Here is a 21,964-nt window from a genome sequence, read left to right as displayed (position 1 = left end):
GTAATGGCTGTACATCTGATGGGAAGAAACCAATCACATATGGAAAACAATGTATTACATAACTACCTGAACTAGACACTCACATATTCATATATATATATATATATATATATATATATATATATATATATATATATATATATATATATATATATATATATATATATATATATATATATATATATATATATATATATATATATATATATATATATATATATGTAGTTTTGGTAGTACTGGAACTCTTTCTTGGGTGTAACTCGGAGTTTCACGCATATTGCGATCATCAGACACTCTGAGGCCTACTCTCTGGGTGTGCTGTATATATATACAGCACACCCAGAGAGTAGGCCTCAGAGTGTCTGATGATCGCAATATGCGTGAAACTCCGAGTTACACCCAAGAAAGAGTTCCAGTACTACCAAAACTATATATATATGTATATATATTTATGTACATATATATATATATACATATATATATGTATAGAGCACTGTCTTAGCAGATTGATACTCACCGAGTTATATATATATATATATATATATATATATATATATATATATATATATATATATATATATATATATATATATATATATATATATATATATATATATATAATGGATTCATTTTACCTCTGACTAAACTAACCAAACACACCGTGCATTATCTGAGAATAATCTTAATTACCGGGACAGCCGTCTTCGTCTTCAGATAGGGGACAATCTGCTACCCCATCGCATCGTTCATCTATTGGTATACAATATCCGTTCTCGTCGTCTCCACATCTAAAAGCAACATTAGTCTCACATTCAACTGAAGGAAGAAGAAGAAATACTTGTATTTGTTGTTTTATTTTCCCTTTGACCTTGTTAGTACATCAATATCAATTATAGCTATATGAAAATGTGAATATAAATACTAATTATACACAATGTAATCAATAATTGTTTGTGTTTAACTGTTAATGTAATAGAATACTTCTGACGACAATGTGTGCTTGCGAGACACACTCTGAGTTGACGACCTAACAGAATAGATTGGAACTCGGAACGAAGTTGACGTCTTTGGTTCTGAAGAATTTGACAAGGTTAGCATTGCAGTGACTGGAGATGAATTCTGATAGTTACATTTGTTTGGAGCCAGTGATCTTCTCTACCATAAATCGAGCTACCCTAAATTTCACTGAAACACTCACATACAGGGATGCGGTGCTGTAAACAGGTATGTATTTTACGACGATGGAATACTGGCATCGAATTTTTTGAGTGTATGGCGGGAAAAGGGTTATTGCAGTGCTTTCGACATTGTGTGATTATCATCATCAGTGATTTTCTATATCTTTGGATGTAAAGGATCATATTAAATAACAACATATTTGAATCCATGTGTGCAACAGCAACATCTATCATTTGGGTAATACTGCTGAACTTACTTGGCCAATCCCGTGCACGCCAGGTGGCATTAAATCCATAATATTGTACACTGAAATCTGTTACGAATTCAACGAGCATAATGGTGCGACTAGACACGGTAGGGTTAGGCGTAGAATGACCACACATTAACCTCAGAATAGGATCCGAGTTCCTTGCTCCATCAAAAGCAGTAACGCTGTCATACACACAATTAATGGAGTTTTCAACACGAAAATAATGGAAGGATAACTCAATGGCCTAAGGAAAATCAAAGAAACGTGAGAAGAGATATTGAGAGAGACCGAGACAAATGAGATGACAGACAGACAGACAGACAGACAGACAGACAGACAGACAGACAGACAGACAGACAGACACATACATACATATGTACATGCATACATACATACATACATACATACATACATACATACATACATACATACATACATACATACACACATATACATACATACATACATGCATACATACATACATACATACACACACATATACATACACACACATACATACATACACACACATACATACATACATACATACATACATACATGCATGCATGCATGCATGCATGCATGCATGCACGCACGCGCGCGCGCACGCACGCGCGCACACACACACACACACACACATACATACATACATACATACATACATACATACATACATACATACATACATACATATATATATACATACATACATACATACATACATACATACATACATACATACATACATTGTATAAACTGGATTAGTTATCTATTAAACATACTTCATTTTTAATCTCAACATATAGCAATGTTCATGTCAGAGCACTTACGTTTGGCAAGATTATTAAAAAAGAACAGTATTTGAAATGATTCTGAAATTACCTGACCAAAAACTTCTGATGTTTCCAGAGTCCAATGGCAAAACGCATTAGGATCATATCTCACGTCACCTTCCGGGTTAAAGTTCATGGAGGTAAAGGCACCATCAAATCCTAACTGAAAGTGATCATCTCCACATCCAGATTCTGAAACACACAGAATAACATAGCGCCAATGGTGTCGTAGCACAACTGTACAGTTTTTAAACAGTATTTGAAACAGTCCATACCATGGTTTTTGTTTTTGTTTTTGTTTTATATAAAATGCTAAAGTGAACAATAGCTCATGGTTATAACCATGGCGTGTATTTATGTATATATACGTGCATATAACATAATATTCATAACTTTATCTACATGTGCTAAGGTAGCAATACTTGCTCTTCTTTTTATTGCTTGAATCCCAGTCATTTCTACGTCCCTTGTGATTAGCTAATTTCCGCTACAGCCTGCATGACCTGAGTGTGATCACACAGGCACAGTGTAGCACACTGTGATATGTATGCATTGGAGTAGAATCAGACACACACTAACTTACATCAGACGAACTGCGTGCGGGTGCCGCACCGACGTAGATACTGTGACAGCCTGTGCATAGTGCAGGTGGACACAATCCACACATTCACAACGAAATAATGGTTTGAACGTGTCTATAGTTGGAAGAGCCCGACTGTAACCAATCACGTATGACACCCAGAGAGCAGCTTGAAAATGATAATTTCAAGTGGCAACATTCCAGACAATAGGGTGTCCACATTTAGACACTATGCTTAAACGGGTCTAAATCGACTGTGGGCAAAAGTTGGTTTGTTGCAGTCTAATTGAAACTCTATAGTCACTCTGGTTTGGTAGTACCATCATTTCAATTGTTGACAGTCTAATTGAAAGGCTATAGTCACTCTAGTTTGGTGTTACCATCATTGCAATTGGTAATTGGTTGCAATCTAATTGAAACTCTATAGTCACTCTGGTTTGGTAGTACCATCATTGCAATCAGTTGCAGTCTAATTGAAACACTATAGTCACTCTAGTTTGGTAGTACCATCATTGCAATTGTTTAGTCTAATTGAAACTCTATAGTCACTCTAGTTTGGTAGTACAATCATTGCAATTGGTTGCAGTCTAATTCAGGTGTGAAAACAGTTTTCTGGCAAAGTTACAAATATATAGAAAACTTTTTTTGAACAGGAAAATAACAGTTTGTCTTGAACGAAAGAATAAATCTATGTAATCTGTATGGTTCGATAGATAGGATAACACTTATATATTATCCATTGAATAAACCATTGAAAAGGTAATACGAGTGAAATGCAGAACCAAGAGATAAAGTTAAAGTAACAGAGACAGATAACATGAAACTAACACGACTGGTAAATGATCCTAGGACTGGTTTAAAATGGTCAAAAGCTATTTCTAAAACGTTCTGATTTCGTTTTCGCACTCCTATACAGTATACCAGAGGGTAACAGTTCAAAAACCATGTGTGACGGATAACTGGCATGTGACTTTACGAATGGATCTGGAATGATATATAGATTGATTGTAATGATGGTAAATCGGTGCCAATGATTCTTTGTGCTGTCCAAAAGACTCTTAGGTGCATTCAACTCATCGATGGTGATGTTGTTGAACGAGATAATGATTTCGTTCATCGTGTATGTACGATAGTATGAGTACGTTATTGTACCTAACAAAAATTGTCCAGCTGCAGTTAGTGCATGAATAGCTGTAATCAACACTTTTCCGCCAAAAGGTCGTTCCTGTTAATGACCTTGATCTTAAAATGTAATCATAGAAGTGATCCTAAATTGTAAAAACATATCAGTGCCTAAAGGGGCTAAGTGAGGATGGCATCTTGGCTACATTTCTGTCTCCTTCATGGATCAAGAAAAGACATTTTTACCAACCCTGCATCGTGCGACCTCTCGAAAATACAAGAATCTGGTTTAGAAGAAGCTTGCTGTACATAGGATATAGGCATTATATAAATAATCATGTTAAATGCTTCTTTTTGCCCTCTTGGTGGGCCTTGGCATAGAGTTGTTATGGTACGAAGAGGAACACAATCGCGATAGTTTCCCATCTGTTCTGTTCATAGATCACTAACTTCAGAATACTCAATATATCGTATATTGTTTGGAGTTTGAACAGCCATCAATATATTAATCTTATCATATATACATTCTGCTTTTAAATACATGGCTTCAGAATCTGGCCTATAATCTGGATAAAAAGATAAACAACCGATTTGGAATTAAATGCAATTCAAAATAAACAACACAATATCTATATTTTACCTGTAGGGATTTGACCCAAGGCAGCGGTTATCAAGGCGAGAATAACGACAAATGTACGCATGATTGTCTTTCCTTCAGTAGAGTGAATCTTCCACAACCAAACACAGTATGTATATACAATCCGAACAGTGTGGGAATTTTTCTTATATTGGCATATGTTGATGGCGATAAACATTGCCCTAATTGATAAAACTTCTACGCTCTGTTTTACCGCATGTCGACGTATTTCTCGCGTGATTAGCACGTCACTCGTCTTGATGTCACTTCTAAGTAATTTGAAATATTTCAAACTGATAAACTTTCCTTCTTTGATAACAACATGGTTGTCTCATGTTGTGTCGCAGTACGGTTTTTGTTCGTCTATTCTCTCCTTTTCAGTGAGTCTGTTACATTGTGTCATGTTGTACAATTTGTTTCGTTATCCTTCAGCGAATCTGTTTGATAAAACCATGCAGAAACCAATAAGAAATTGAATGTTGTACACTAACTTAGCAAGATTGCATTTTCTTCCTATATTGTGTCTAAATTGAATGAAATAAACCATTTAAACATACTGCATCTAGACGCAGACACATGATGGGCACCAATATTTTGATGTCTAAAGTTTATGGCTACATCCCGGGTATGCATGGTGGCACACATTTAGTTCATTTCATTAAGACAAGAAACGAAAGAACATCGCAAGATATATTCACTCAATCTTGCTATGTTAAAGTTTAGCATGTGCAGTTTCTTATTGGTTTCTGCATGGTTGTATCACACAGAACCGCTGACCGGTAACTTGAAATGTGCTGTATTCTGTTCTGTCATGTAATGAGTCCCATGATTTTGTATGGTTCAACTGTTTCTTTTTAGGTCTCGTTATATTCCTTTGTCTTGTTATTTGCTATGGTTATTCCGTCATATTACCATGCACGCTGTACTTCGTCAAGAAATATTGCGATTTGTATTTTCTCATATACAAGTCTTGTATGTATTATTCCCAATAGTTTTCTTCGTTAAGCCAAGGAAAATGGCAGTGACCTAGGGGGCCTTGTCGCTACGAATCACAAGATGAGTGGTGACAAACCCTTGGGACACTAGTATTTTCTTGTTGAATGACGAAAGATATTGGTATATGATATAGTTAGATTCCTCAGGCATAATTTATGAAAAGATAACGGCGACTCGGGTGTTGGGATGTAGAACGATCAGGGTATATATCCATATCTACTGTTCAAAGACAATAACTTGGCTTATGGATGGTATAATGTGTTGCATTTTTATTTGGTTGGGGTTGCCGTTTGTTTTGTAATTATATGTATGTATAGTGTCATGCTATTGTATGATGTCGTGCTATGATGTGATGCGATTTGACTAAACGTCGTGTTACATCATAGAATAGAATTGAATAGTGTCATGTTACTGTAATAAGTGCGATACTATGATGCGATTTTAAATGCCAGCGTGTTACACCATACAATGCTCTGGTGGTGGTTAATTATATACCATTGTTGTGTTGTGTTGTGTTGTGTTGTGTTGTGTCAATCGCTGAGTGTCTTAGAATATGAGTACATTCACCCTGTATTCTGTCATGCACAACCGCAACTTAACTACTTTAACTTCAATATGAGTCTAGCTACGTTAGCTTTCATTACTAAATATTACTTAGCGCCGTATACACTGCAATAATGGTATGATGGTATAAATGATCGCAACTCAACCCTCACCCATTTTATTCGACACTGTATTCAATATGATACATTATAAGACACTGGTAACATGGTAGTACCAAGACCATCGTCTGTAGCTGACGATTGGCATTATTCTCCGTGTAAGTGAGCAATCAATGGCGTGGCCTATTTTGAAGGCATGAACTCAAGTAGAAATGACTGCAACACCCTTCCCAAATTTCACCCGTATAGTATCAAGTATGACAGATTAAACATTAGATTAGATTAGACAGGAAGGACATTAATTCATGTTAATGTTATCATCTACAGCTGTCGATGACATTAAATTTTCTAAAATTTAGCAGTATTCATCTGCGTGCTTCATTATACACGCATGGCTTCATATAAACATTATATTTTGCCATTTTGAACGTCACAAAAACGTGACGCAATATTACCTCAATTTGAGATAATTCTTTCAACATTAATATATTGAAATTCATAAAATGGTAACATTATGCAAATTTATACTTAATCATGTGTGATTTTAACCGCACAAAGTTTTCATTAAAAGTATTAAGCAACTATTGCAATAACATAAGCTGTAAATTGTTTTGAACTTTGTCGACCAAAATGGTCATTGGGAAATTTCCCAAAATGTAATAATGACATCGAGGATGATTTCCATTATGCTCTTAAATGTTCTCTGTATTGATTTACGTTCAAACTATAGCAAACCATACTATTGGAAGAAATTAAAGTGGTACAATTATTTTCTTCACATAATGTAAACGAACTTTTAGGGGAAATATTAAAGCATGCAAGAAACTTCAGTCATGTGGGAAGATGCGAGCGGTGTGTTTTCACCAAGACATATTTGTACGCGATCATGCTGTTTTTTCTACCATATGTTGTATCAAACTATTCGGCTTCTTGATTGTGATAAATTTGATAATAATGGAATGACCTGACCTCTTTTGACCTAATTCAAGATGGCGACTGCACACATTTGCCGATTCCTTAAGTTAGATAGCGTGATCTTGGAATTTCGATGTCTTAGTCCCGGCGCTTTTATTTGTCCGCACACTGGGAGAGATGGTCAAAATATACGATAGCCCTAACATTCTCGTCGGGTTGTTCATTATTTAATAAAATCCATGTGTAAATTGGAACATTTGCTTGAATAAGAACTGATTTAGTTTTAAATTAAACTGGCATTACTCGTACAAATCATAGTTGAAAGAATTTTAATCAAATTTTACAAAAACGAATGGATACAATTTAATTTGTGAAAAGGAGCGATAATCAGAACTCTGACGTTTAATAACACAGTATTAAACACGCCTTAGTTTTTTAAAAACTTCAATATTAGAAACAGAGACAGATTTATGGAGACAGGTAAAATATTTGTTTATTACTAATAACCTTCATATCTGGGGGAGTGCTATCCGGGTCATTCACGTTATACATACATCCAAATCTGAAATAGCGTTATGATTTACTAGTATTTCTAATAGTCGAAATATTTGGCATGATAACATCAACAAATATTTTATTAGCCCCACCATTAAATGAAAACTTAGAAGTTTGGATGTGACATGGGGTGCATGCTTGCATGGTGGATACTGTGACAGAACCCCATGATGCACGAGTGTTTGCAGTTTTCTCTGTGGCTGTACTTTCCATAGCATAGCCTGTGAAAGTGCGGGCCTTCATATGCATATCGTTTGCATATCATTTGCATATAGGTAGGTAGTAATGTTTTTGGTATTGCGCGCACAGGAGCAAGTACACTCTGGTATACATGTAAAGGGATTTGGACATTACAAGTGCACCTTCTTTGTGTAAAATATACTTAGTAGGCCTTCATTTTTATGATCCATTGCTGGGTTATATGAATTACACCTTCTCAGTATTTATATATTTGATAAACATCTGATTGTGTCCACCTATAATTGTTAGTCATATAGATTAAACCACACTCTAAAGATTTTGACGCTTCAGACGCGTCCCATGTGTTCAGTTTAGCGTCGCTTGTGCCAAAAACATAAAACACTAGTGTTCAGATCTAGAATGCATGTGTTCTATTCTTGTTCTGAACACTTACTTTGTGTTCAAAAACTGTTACAGTGTTCTGATGCATCAACAGTGTTCTGGTTTATAAGATTTTGAACATATGTTATGCGTTCAAAATAAAAACACTGTGTTCTAAATCTGAACACACGCGTTCTAGTATTTATATTGAACACATATACTGCGTTCAAAATCTGTTACAATTAAGTGTTCAGGAACTGAACACATCACTTTAGAGTGCAGCAAAGGATTACTGATCATAATTTCTGGCGATGATACCTTGCTTGATATAGCTCTTAATACAACATGTTTGATAGTTAAACATAAACGCTATTTTAAGTTTGGTTGTAAGTCTGGTGGAGGTTGGATACTGGTAACACATATTAAACAAAAGCCATGATATGCTATCATTTAAACACAGGCACATGAGTTCATATCGAGTACACATGGCGATTCTCACGACACTTGATATAGAATTTTATAGATAGATCTATGTCCCACCATATTCTCTTGAGAGGGGCTGTGGTTAGGCTCTACACTAACTAACTATCGATCATTTAGTTATCAACCACCATTATATTATGCATTATTCAGGTGTAATCACTTTGGGGCTTTTGAATACCAAAGTTACAGCAGTAACCCCCATCAACCTATATGTTTTGTAAGCCAAGAAAATATAGAGTTGGAACGAGTCATGGGGAGAGGAGGGCGGCGCGGTACAAAAATATGCTAATTATATGCAAATATATGAAAATTACAATGTGGCATGATTTTTCAATGTTTTCAGTCAAATATTCATCGAGATATCTAGAGTATATGTACATAATACATTTCTGTGGTATATATCTCACTCATCAGCACATATGTTTTGTGAACCTTTTGTCAATTTTCTCCTTTTACATCATGAAAACTGACTTATCATGTCAGAAACTACATGCAATGCGCAGGATACACAGGACGTGCTTCAAAAATGTATTTTTTATTCAAGCACTATTAGAAAGTTTATTAATTGTAACATCATAACATGGAGAATAGCGAAGGTGTACAAAAATATATTATGCCCCAACTTTCTCCAAATATATGCATATTATATGTAAATGTAAAAAGTATTCTGGAATAATCAAATTCATTACCAAAATTCATTTGCAATGTCAAATTCATCTCAATATAATAAATACATACCAACTTAGCAAGATGTAAATACATTGTTTTTGAACATCTGCTGAAATTTATATATACATTTTACCTGAAAACCACCTCCTTACAACCATTTCAAATAAAGGGGAGGTCGAAGGTCACATACTGCAAGATGATTCATCAAACCAGACAATACAAAAGAAAACTCCACGGTCATGTTTCTCTTGTCAGCATAAATGTAAATAAAGTATTTATTAAACTATTTAAATATGTAAATAAGGCCAGAAAAAATAATAAAACGCTGTTCAACGGGCAACCAAACCCATCATATTGGGTTGGTCGGTCGTATTTTTACAATGCTTGACAAGGATGTAAAAACAAACCATAAATAATGATGGCAAAACATTTCAAGTTGAGTTTATATAGCACTTATTCAGTCATTTTGATTTTACCTCTTGCAATTTGTATGGCAATCGATTTCCATCAGTTCTAAAGTTAGGAATATCAATGTACACAATTTATGGTTAAACAGATTGCGTAGCTCCTCTCACCTCCTCTCAAAAAATGTTAAGACCCGCCAAATGAAACTCCAGGATCATTTTAGCCACCCCTTCTGTCAACTACACTACAGTGGAGATATAAAATGATATGGTATAACGATTCATTAAAATGACAGTGAGAACCAACTACAATAACAGTCCAAACGAGATTACTTTGCAAAGGATGTTGATTCCACATGCATAAGGAGATGTCTCAAAATGAGCTCTAACCTATACAATGAGGTACTTGGCCAGCCACCTTCCATCTTGTTTTGGGAGTAATGACCAGGATTGCTACTGATTGGAAGGAGACACCTTCAAAGATGAAAACTTCTTTGAAAATAAAACAATGTAGGAGACCCTTTGCGATGCATATAATATAAAATCATAGACATAGTTTAAAGTCTTACAATGCTTGAATATGGTATGAAAATACCAGAATTGAGAGACAATTATGCTATGCAGTACATATTATCTGGCTATGAAGTGTATTTTGTTGAGGCATAGCTGAAAGATATTTTGCGGATGTGCAATTTCAAGACTTTCAGACTTTTGAAGGCCCAATTGTCATTCATTCTCATATGTTGTCCCCAAGCTATGGAACTCCTTGCCACTTGATATTTGCATTTTACCAGCCTGGATTGTTTCAAACCAAAACTGAAGACGTATTTGTTCACCAAAGCATATAGTGTGCCTTAGCCATTCAGCGCTACTGAACAGAATACTGCGCTGGAAATCAGCACCATATAGAAATTTGATTGATTGATTGATTGATTGATTGATTGATTGATTGATTGATTGATTGATTGATTGATTGATTGATTGATTGATTGATTGATTGATTGATTGATTGATTGATTGATTGATTGATTGATTGATTGATTGATTGGTTGGTTGGTTGGTTGGTTGGTTGGTTGGTTGGTTGGTTGGCTGGTTGGTTGGTTGGTTGGTTGTAGTCCCTCACACAATTTCATGACAACATCATAACCAAGGCCATTTCCAGATGTATTCTGCTGACATCTAGGATCACTGTCAAATTCACACGTAAAACCTGATTTGGTGTCTGTTAAAACCCAAATTTTAAAACCCCATTTGCTTGGTTTGTCTCTAATATACTGTCTCATGCAAGATCTGCCTCTGGATTTAACAATGCGTTCATCGACAGAAACCTGACCGTATGGCTGGAAAACCTATTCGCACACTCTCTTCATATGGTCTAATAAGTACCTGACATTTTCTAATTTATCGTCAGGGTTTTCTGTGGCACGGTCGACAATGTGAAGAAAGGCACGAAGACCATTCATTGACAATCTCTTCCTACTTGGTGTGAAAGAACGGGACCAGGAAGAACTGTATAGTGGTTGCTGGCTATGATATTTATCCAGTCGATGTGTCTTCACAAGCCCCAAAAAATAAGTAAACCAATAAATTTATGTAGTTCTCCAGTGGTAACATCCTCCCAAGAGCCAATAGGCAAAGCATAATACGGCTCCTGCAAAATATGCAGCGTTGCAAAACTATTAGTAAATTCACAAACGTTGACTGTAAAACAAAATAGCTTGAAAGAAATCAATCGCTTTGGTAATTAAAAGCTGCCGTTACCTGTTAACAGACTAGTATTTGTCTGTGCCCTGTTGGACGAGGCGTCTGTTCTGGATGCCTGGAATAGGTACGTTGTGGTGTGAATCTCAGGAACTCGTCAGTTGGACCACCATTATCAACATCGTGATAAGATAAAAAAAATACTCTAAATGAGGAAAAAAAATAAACTGAAGGCAGTAAAGGCCATATTTTTTAAACCCTTTTCCTTTTGATGTCAAATTACACAACGATAGTTCATGTTGATTGATTGATTGATTGATTGATTGATTGATTGATTGATTGATTGATTGATTGATTGATTGATTGATTGGTTGGTTGGTTGGTTGGTTGGTTGGTTGGTTGGTTGGTTGAAACCGGTATCAGTTGTATTTACGAGCGACACTAAATACGGAAGTAGAATGTAAACAAAAGTGAAGTTGTCGGTTTTTCGGTTAGTCAACTCAGTTCAATGACGTAGATGCCTTGACAATGAGTACACAAAATGACGGCATTTTATAAAAAAAATAACAGAAGATAATGGCAATGTATGAATCAAATAAACCCTCGCGTAAAAACGAAATCACTCATATTGGACACGGGAATCGAATTATCTATCGTAAGATTGACAACACGACATAATTCTCTTACCTTGCATCGGGTATCCTGTCAATTTCACAAACAGAATCGTCGGTAAAATCAGACCAGTCATGATCAGTGCTACTTAAATTTGAACGTAATCAAAGTACCTCCCGTCAAAATGATTTTTGACTTTTTACATTTTTTTCGAGACATAACTTCTGTACATATAGATAATCATCCATGTTTAAAGATTAATGCCGACATTTTGTTGTAGAAATGATCACACATAATATTGGCATAAGTTAGAAAGCAGATAACAAAAGTGCTGCTAAACGTCGACAACATTAACACACTGACCTGAAGTTCAAATTATCCTCGCAGGTGACATTTCCAATAGACACTTCAAATTTCATTTCGGTCGATCATAGAAAAAGACACTATCTATCAATAAGTAATACCGTCTATTAATTGTGCATTTATATCTACCTGTGCCTTATGCCCATAGCACTGATCTGCAAAAGGTCTTTTGTGTATTTATTTACATGCAAAGTCCACATTACAGGTAGTGGGCGTAATACTATACTAAAGTAAACTAAACTACACCTTTTAGGTAAGGAACTCATGTCAGTTAGTGAATGGTTAGTTGACAATAAATTATCATTACATCTAGGAAAAACCGAATCAATTCTGTTTGGCTTAAAACGTAAACTTAATTCCAACACTAAACTTAATATTGTATGTAATAATACCCAAATCACTCACAAAACATCAGTCAATTACCTGGGAGCAGAATTAGACCAATCGCTTGGTGGTGAGGGTATGGCTGAAAAGGTATATGCCAGACAGAAATTTCCATATCGAAAATCTAAATTTTTGGATTTTAACACTAGGAAATTGTTGGCTTCAGCCCTTATTCAATGCCATTATGACTATGCATGCTCCTACTGGTACAAAAGCCTAACCCGACGTACAAAATCAAAAACTACAAATCTCTCAAAACAAACTGATCAGATTTGTGTTAAACTTGCATCCAAGAACTCATATATCCTACACACACTTCACACACAACTAGGATGGCTTCCTATAGAACAACGAGTTGAACAGCTAAAACTAAATCATGTTTATAAAGTGCTGAACGGTAATGCACCCAGTTATCTTTCCGATCATTTCAGACTAACCAGTAGTAGGCATTCATACAACACCAGATCTAGTTCTTCCTCTATTTATATTCCAACCTTCAATACACAGAGTCAACATTCATTCCGTCTTTCTGGCGCAAAAATCTGGAACAGTCTACCTTCGTGTATAATGTCAGCTCTTTGCAACTTTTTAAGAAAAGTGTTAAAGCTTTTATGTACGAGAAATTGTCTGAATTGGAAGAAAGTGAGTTCGTTTATTTACTGTAGGCTGGCCTCGCTCCACATGTAGTAGCCGGGTCAGTTTTTTAGTATTTTCTGTCTGCTATGTACTGTTTTTTCATCGTTTTTTCTGCTATGTAATGTTTGGTGTGGGAGGACCACAATGGAAATAAGTTGTTAAAACTTTTTTATGTTATCCTCGGCAAAGGTATTCCGTGCTGTATTTGTTTGTTTGTGAAAGCTGTAGTGTTATTTCTGTTTTTGTTTTGTGGTTTCCTGAATATTTTTTTCCAAATAAAATCAAATCAAATCAAACTGAACTAAAAATTAAGACAGTGTAAAGTGTGACAATAGAGAACATTACGAACTCAAATATTGATAGAGAATCAATTTCCATTTAAACTCTTTCTTGAAAGTTTCTCCGATTGGAGTTCTACTAATTTTTCTCGGAATAATGCTCCATAATTGTGAACCAACGAACTTAACAGATCACTGGCAGAATAAAGACACATGTAGATCAACATCACTGTGGATGTTTTCCCTACCTAATGGACATTTATTTTGTACTAATAGGTCAACTTTACAATGAACTCTTTCTGTATGTGCAAAAGGGGACAATTTTCATTTGATATAAACTAATTCTTATAAAAATGTCTCTTTACGGAACCTCTTTCATAAACGTAAACGCTTTAACATTGTGAACATTTCATTACGACAACAGATGGTCTGTGTTTCAAAACAAAATCACTTTTTGAGATTTTGGAAATTTTTTGGTTGATGTGTATCGCCACAGCGCCGGTCCATACAAAAAGAATCATGTTAAAATTGGATATCATGTTATTTGAAAGAAAAAATGTCTGGGATTGGACACTAAAAATGCTCCAAAATGTGTCTATCTTTATTTCGTGTTGATGTAACTGCGACCTCAGAAATTTAACACAGATTGTTTGCGTTTTGCGCTCATATAGGCTTGTTGAAGGCGAAAAATGGTACGACGTTAAATATCACGTGTTTCCATTCCCATGGGAAATTGATACGTGTTTGCGGTTAGGGGTGGGCTCACAAGAGATTTATGAACCAGTAAACCCACATCAAAACGTTTAAAAGTTCGGTATGTACCTTGTCGTATTTCCTTTCCCAAGACCAGTCAACTGAACACCACAACCAGATTTTACAGTCACCGAGGATGAAGTTACTGAATATAGCTGTGCTGCTGTCTTGTGTGTATACGAGTAAGTTTTTCATATAGACCCTTTCGTGTAAGGTCAATGGTTTCTCTTACTATTATTTTCTGTTTAGCTTTTTTCATGCTTTTGATTCTTAGATCAATTTTGTTAACACATGTCTTTTCAATATTACCTGAAAGGAAATCAAAGGAGACGTACGCCCCTATTCTGAAACAGAACTGTTGCTCGATACGAGGAGGAGATCTGTGACTTTGTTCAAATATAATTGAGCAAATCTAATTTGTTGGTATCAGTATTATGTACTAGTACACAGATCATCAATTTCGGAATGTTCGTCAAAAAAGCAAGTTTCTCATATATAATGCACTATGTACAAGCTATTTCCTTCGTAATGATGAGCAAAGAAGTTACTAAATGCAATTTTGATTAATTTGTAGGTTTGGCGTTTAACTGTGAATTTCGACTCTTCACGAGAGCAAATTTGAATACTCATCAGGTGATCACGGCACAAACAGTTGCCTATTCCTATTTCAACAGTGACAAAGAATCCAAATTTATCGTCCATGGTTGGAAAAGTAATGCTGATGTTGAGTGGATGGCTGAAATGAAGGACGAACTCCTTGTACATGTAAGTGTTAAGATTGACTCAGACTGCATAAATTTGGCAGAATAGCATAGCACACCTAGAACAACTTGTTTCTGATCGTTGCACTGTAAACTATCTTTCTCCCCATTTTCTGTCGGTCTGTATCTCTGTCCTTCCCTAGACCCCTCTCTGTCTCCATATCCTTCTGCCTGTCTTTATATCTGTCTGTCTACCCTTCCCTCTCTCTCCCACTGACTAACTGCCTGTCTCTGTCTGTCTGTCTGTCTGTCTGTCTGTCTGTCTATCTTTCTATCTATCTATCTATCTATCTCTCTCTCTCACTCACTCACTCACTCACTCACTCACTACCCCCTTCTCTCGCTCTAGTCACTCGCTCCCAAACTACCCTGCTTCGCAACTGTAAAAATACAGTGACATGCTGATTCGTTATTGAGAGTAATTACTTCATGAAGAGAAACAACCCCTCCCCCCTTTCACGCTGCAAAACATAGGATAGTTGAGATGACATATTTGGTCAGTGAAATGCAAAAACAAAATAAACCACATATACATTTAGGAATTGGAAATACGATAGTCCTGTTTTAATCGTACCAGTGAGGTTATTATTTGGAGAAATGTTCTTAGTCAATTATTGGTTTCTCTTTATTTCATCTGAATAATCACTAAAGCATTACTTTGACCTTGTCATCTACAGTTCCTCTTTGAAAGATTCCATTGTGAATAGATTAATAACATTTGTCACAGTCACCAGTCAAGATAGCATACCCACGTTTGCTCGTTCATACAAATATTACGCAACTACACATACTGGGTTTCTATAACGTGTTTCTATAATTTCAGGGGGACTACAATGTGTTCTTGGTTGACTGGAGAGACGGTGCAAGTAATCTAATTTATGACAGGTCTGCTGACAACACTGATGAAACTGGTCGTCAGATGTATGATTTTATCCTCTTGTTGAAGCAGCACGGACATCATGAAAATAAGTGTCACTTGATTGGTCACAGTCTTGGAGCACAATCATCTGGAGCAGCAGGAAAACGTATTCCAACTGTGAAAAGAATTACAGGCAAGTTACTTGACAGAGGCACGGTCGGTTGGTTGGGTGGGTGGGTGGGGTGGGTGGGTGACTGACTGACTGACTGACTGACTGACTGATGGGATGGGGTGTAGGGAGCTTGACACGATGACAAACATGACCCTACGTGTCGTATTATTTTACATGATTATACTAGTATTAGAATCTCTTTCATGTCCCAGTCCCTCTCTGATCCGAACTCAATACCCCCGGGCGTCTTTGCTTTGCGTCTCGTCTCGTCTCGTCTCGTCTCTTCTCTTCTCTTCTCTCCCCTACACTGTTTCTTGTTCATATAGCTCCCTAAACCCCCCTTTCTCCTCGCACACGACATGTAGCATGGCCCGGGTATATGCCTTATTATGTATTTGTTAACAGGTTTGGATCCTGCTGGTCCATCATTCGATAGTTACGATAATGACAAAAAACTTGATGCAAGTGATGCTCAGTTTGTTGATATTATTCACACTGATGCTAACACAGTTACTGGTCTTGGATGCTGGAACCCGGTTAGTTACAATAGTTTATCGCCTTTATTCATATTTTAGAATTCTCTTATTTTACATCTTAAATATCTGGCTTAAGGTACGCTACTACAATAATCTTACAAATTTACATAGCGTTTTTGTTGTGCTGTTTTAAGTCGCTGAAAATACATTGAAATAGAGAACCAAAATGTAACTTTATCTTCGGCAACTCTCTCTCTCTCTCTCTCTCTCTCTCTCTCTCTCTCTCTCTCTCTCTCTCTCTCTCTCTCTCTCTCTCTCTCTCTCTCTCTCTCTCTCTCTCTCTCTCTCCTGTTTTTGTTGATGAATGCATTTTATATAATAATAATATCACTAATGTTAAAGTTGGCTCTCATGAAGTATAACTGCCGATGTCGGACACCCCACTAATAGCGTTATCCTTGAGGGGGGGATTAACAGTACTTCACCTTTAAACATGTACTATAAATACTATATCAAAGATTTGGGCAACTCATCGTTTATATACAAATATCTATCTTACAGTCTGGTCATGTAGACTTTTATCCTAATGGCGGCAAATCACAGCCTGGTTGTGGTATTTTCAATAGAAAAAAGCGAGATGTCAGTGTTGACGGAGGTAAAAATGCTTCTATCATTTATGTATTGTACGGGGGGGGGGTGAATAGAGTGTATTAACATAAACGAATAATATTGCAAAATTCTTTGTATTTCATTACTACATTTATGGAATGTAATGTCAAATATTCAGCAGCGACAACACACTAGTACTTATTCACTATAATGCAGAATTTCTTCAAAGGTAGTGTTAACAGGATACTAATAATCCTTGTCGTAGAAAGGATTCGTCTGTGGCAGCATTACACTAGGATTGAACAAACAATTTATATCTTAAAATAATTTTGTTGTGTGTAAAACGTTTATAAAAGTTTCATTTTTTACATTCACTACGTCCGAATCTTGCCATACTATTTTAGGGTATATTGTGAATGTTAGTAGCAATATTGAGTCAGACATTATGGAGAGTACGAATCATACTATTTATTTGCTGTCTTGCTTTCACCAATATATACATATACTATAGTACATTTTATTTGATTTTTAGATATTGGTTGCGACCATGGTAGAGCACATGAGTATTTTACGGAGTCCATCAACGTTAGATGTACCTACCAATCCTATCCATGTGGTCTTGGTGATGAGTGTTATTCCTGTGGTAACCGTTGTAATAAAATGGGATTCCACGCTACTATCATTCCCAGCGGTATCTTCTATTTAGAGACGAACTCTGCAAGACCATTTTGTCAATATTAGACCCACAATTATTGATTGGATATTCAAAAATCATTGTTCATTTAAAAACAAAACAAAACAAAACAACAACAACAACAACAACAACAACAACAACAACAACAACAACAACAACAACAACACATTATTGAAATATAAATAAACTGGCTCTAGATTAGACTATTTTTGTCTGTTTCTTCGTCTGGAGTGATTTCTAGGTCTCTCATTTTCTCCTCTACTATACCTCATACCAGCTGTTACAGCTGTCCTGTGGTCTGAGTTTAATACTCTGCATGTATTGTTTTGGCTCTCGACACCATTATTTGATTAACTTACTTCCCCTAATTGTTACCTTATTAAGCACCTCTCCCTCTCCCTCCTCTCCATAATATCGAATAACAAAATAGAAATTGGTAAATAAAAGAGTAAGATCATTTCAGTTGGTACTGTGAATATTCGTCAGTTCTACACCTAACTTACTATTAATGGACAATTGTTGCGTGATCTCTGATTCATTCATATTCTCTCTCTCTCTCTCTCTCTCTCTCTCTCTCTCTCTCTCTCTCTCTCTCTCTCTCTCTCTCTCTCTCTCTCTCTCTCTCTCTCTCTCTCTCTCTCTCTCTCTCTCTCTCACCCAACCCCACCTAGTTTTTCACTGTCGACCCTACATTTTTTTAATGAAAATTTTGAAGTCTCGCCAGAAATAGTGGATGCGAAAACTGACATCAACTTAATAAGACAATATAAAACTCTTCTTCCAATCTGTAATGGCTGTACATCTGATGATAAGAAACCAATAACACAGAGACCATATGGAAAACAACGGAAAACATCACTACCTGAACTAGACACTCACACATGAAAAAAAAATTATGAATATGAAAAACATATGAATATTACTATTTCTGCTAAGGCAAGATTTCTCTCTCGTGGCTACTGTACCATAAACAAAAATGGAATTCTTTTGTACATTTCGTTAGGTTTACCACTCGATGAATGATATTCTTATGTATAACTGAAAATCCAAATAAAATCACACAGATTTCAAATTCGAAGGATCTCATTCACATGTATGATAAACAGTTTTCATATCAATTGTTTAATATCTAGACGACTAAAAATACTAGCATTGTGTACATATCTGATCTTGTCAAGTGCACTCAGTATATCATATGCAAATCAACGAATCGAATATTCTAATTCAAATTTACCAGATTGAATTCTAACCTCACCAAATGTATAGTTAATGACTATGACTACACTGGTATTGTCTAGTGTTACTAGTATGAAAGGGGTGGTGTACACTATGCATATCAAGATACAATCACAATTTTCAACATTTAAATCTAAAATATTTCACTAGACATGTATTAAATGTGAGATGTCGCATGCCTACCTCTGTGTTGTTCATTATATCAACATACTACTTCGTCATCGGTTGATCTCATTGACAACACCGAGGTAGGAATGCAATATCTAAGATGCACATCGCGTTAGAAAAACACGCTCCAAAAGGAAAACCCCCTAAAGGATAATGAGACAACCCATAAATCTTCTGAAACAGACACAGAGGTGGCTAGCTGTCAGAGATTTTTGGTTGAATAGTTTCTCCCTATTATATTTGTATTCATATATTTGACTGTACACACCTGTATCGCTCTGTATGAATGTATAATTTAGAACAGCCAATCAGAGAGAGGAAATGAGAACGGGTGTCGAATTGAGTAATTTCATTGGCACCCAACAACCGATCCGATCCTTTAAAAGGGTCAACGAATTATCGACCCGGACGTGTATGCCCAATTGCTTCTTGTCCAATCTAACCCTTGCTTCAGGGTCGACAACCTTGACTAACCAGTCTCGTGGCTAATATTTGACTTAAAATGACACACGAATTAACAAGTTTTTAACTATGTCTGGACGATCAAGCAACCACACTGGTTTTTATTTGGTCAACGAAATACCTTTCATTTGATATAATATTGACTATGTTCGGAGTCCACTTCCCTATTGTAATATGGTGATATGTAATTAGTATAAATGTTAACTTTTTGAAAATGAGGCAATATCTATAATAGAATACGAGCTTTTAAGTTCCAGGTAATATACTGCATATATATTGATGGTAAAGAAGTGAATGTTTCCTTTAAAGCTTGCTTATGTATCATAATTAATCTTAGTGGTTAATTTGCATAATTAATGATTTTTGATAATTAGGCAATATCTTAATTATATAAGGTCAAATTTCATATAGACTTAAATTTCCAGTTAAGTGATACATCATATATGATAGATATAGTTAATTATTTTGCATTCCAATAATGTATGTAGGAACAAAAATCTATATTTGAGGCATTCGGTTTAAATTTGACTATTTTTGAGGTTTGCATCTGTTAACTCTGTAGCTCCGGTATAGTTGACCCAGTTAGGAGGGATAACTTGCTTACATTTACTACATCTGATCGATGATAGATCTGTAATTAATTCGTGATGTGACGTCATTTTTCATGACGTATTTTATCATGTGTGATATGGTGTGATCGGTTGTGACATCGCGTGATATGATGTGACGTGATAGTGGTGTAGTGTGATCGGATGTGACACGGCGTGTAGTGTAAGTGTGTTATCTGAAATCGTGTGACATGACGACGTGGCGTGACGTGGCGTGATTCGATAGTATGGTACCATTAAGAGCACATTACATATTAACAAAAAGAACACGTATCATTTTATCCCAATTTATATTTCTTTCAGCATATTGCGATTACTGTCCAAGAGATACTCTACGATACTGAGTCTGGTGACGACATATTTTATCTTGTACATTTACATTTGTACGTTGAAATTGCTATAGACTAACGCCAAGGATATCCACGATCATATTCTACCAATCACACATCGTGAATAAAAAAATTCATAATCGATAAAACAGTTTGACCGGTAGACAGACAGACAGACAGACAGACAGACAGACAGACAGACAGACAGACAGACTGACGGACGGACGGACGGACGGGCGGGCGGGCGGGCGGGCGGGCGGGCGGACGGACGGACGGACGGACGGACGGACGGACGGACGGACGGACGGACAGTCAGTCAGGCAGGCAGACAGACAGACAGACAGTCAGTCAGGCAGACAGACAGACAGACAGACAGACAGACAGACAGGCAGACAGACAAAAGTTGTCACTATCATTAGCTCCACCCTCCACTATTTAATCATGAGTCAACTTGTGTCAACCACTATCGCCGACTCTACAGCGAATCCTCATTATTAGGAAACCTCAAGTCTGTTGGAAAGTACCTATATCATATAGGTACTGGGTGCCGTCCCCCCCCCCCTCTCTCTCTCTCTCTCTCTCTCTCTCTCTCTCTCTCTCTCTCTCTCTCTCTCTCTCTCTCTCTCTCTCTCTGTCTCTGTCTCTCTCAGCCTTATATTTCGGACTCCTTGAGCACTTGTGGTCTGCCTCGGAAATGGTGATGGGTATGAGGACGAAAGATATTGAGATCAATATGACATGCTTTTGACAAGAGAATGATTTACAGCGACACTGCATGTTGACAGTGGGGGCGCTGTGGCTGTTGGCCACTACAGACATAATATCACGTTACACTTGACAAGATGACCGTGCAGAGTGCAGGCAGGCCTACCTACCTGCCTGCCGACCGACCAACCTATCTACCTACCTAGGTACTTACCTACCTACCTACCTACATACATACATACATACATACATACATACATACATACATACATACATACATACATACATACATACATACATACATACACACAC

General features: G+C 36.4%; 2 protein-coding genes across 2 annotated transcripts in view; one reads left to right on the top strand and one right to left on the bottom strand.

The window, feature by feature from the left end:
• Positions 1–12,295, bottom strand: part of LOC144445860 (chymotrypsinogen B-like) — a 16,853-nt gene extending 4,558 nt beyond the window's left edge. Inside the window, exons 1-4 of the mRNA XM_078135501.1 lie at positions 12,235–12,295; positions 2,312–2,454; positions 1,436–1,673; positions 691–816 (exon numbers count right to left, since the gene is read on the bottom strand). Of these exons, the coding sequence (XP_077991627.1) occupies positions 691–816; positions 1,436–1,673; positions 2,312–2,454; positions 12,235–12,295 (568 nt within the window). The remainder of the gene's footprint in view (positions 1–690; positions 817–1,435; positions 1,674–2,311; positions 2,455–12,234) is intronic.
• A 2,414-nt stretch (positions 12,296–14,709) lies between these two features.
• LOC144445858 (inactive pancreatic lipase-related protein 1-like) lies at positions 14,710–18,191 on the top strand. Its single transcript, XM_078135500.1, has 6 exons — positions 14,710–14,755; positions 15,148–15,338; positions 16,158–16,386; positions 16,771–16,901; positions 17,403–17,496; positions 17,983–18,191. Exons 1-6 carry the CDS (start codon positions 14,710–14,712, stop codon positions 18,189–18,191), a joined length of 900 nt encoding a protein of 299 aa, XP_077991626.1.
• The last annotated feature ends 3,773 nt before the right edge of the window (positions 18,192–21,964 follow it).

Source organism: Glandiceps talaboti, chromosome 14 (assembly GCF_964340395.1).
Source record: "Glandiceps talaboti chromosome 14, keGlaTala1.1, whole genome shotgun sequence".
Classification (NCBI taxonomy): Eukaryota; Metazoa; Hemichordata; class Enteropneusta; family Spengelidae; genus Glandiceps; species Glandiceps talaboti.
The sequence above is the reverse complement of the archived record's forward strand: the minus strand, read 5'-3'. Positions and strand labels throughout refer to the sequence as shown.

Bases quoted from the DNA above. Each gene is read 5' to 3' on its own strand.
- LOC144445858 (XM_078135500.1), top strand. From the start codon at position 14,710: ATGAAGTTACTGAATATAGCTGTGCTGCTGTCTTGTGTGTATACGA. The intron at 14,756-15,147 runs GTAAGTTTTTCA...ATTAATTTGTAG, and splicing joins GCTGTCTTGTGTGTATACGA to GTTTGGCGTTTAACTGTGAA. The intron at 16,902-17,402 runs GTTAGTTACAAT...TCTATCTTACAG, and splicing joins GTCTTGGATGCTGGAACCCG to TCTGGTCATGTAGACTTTTA.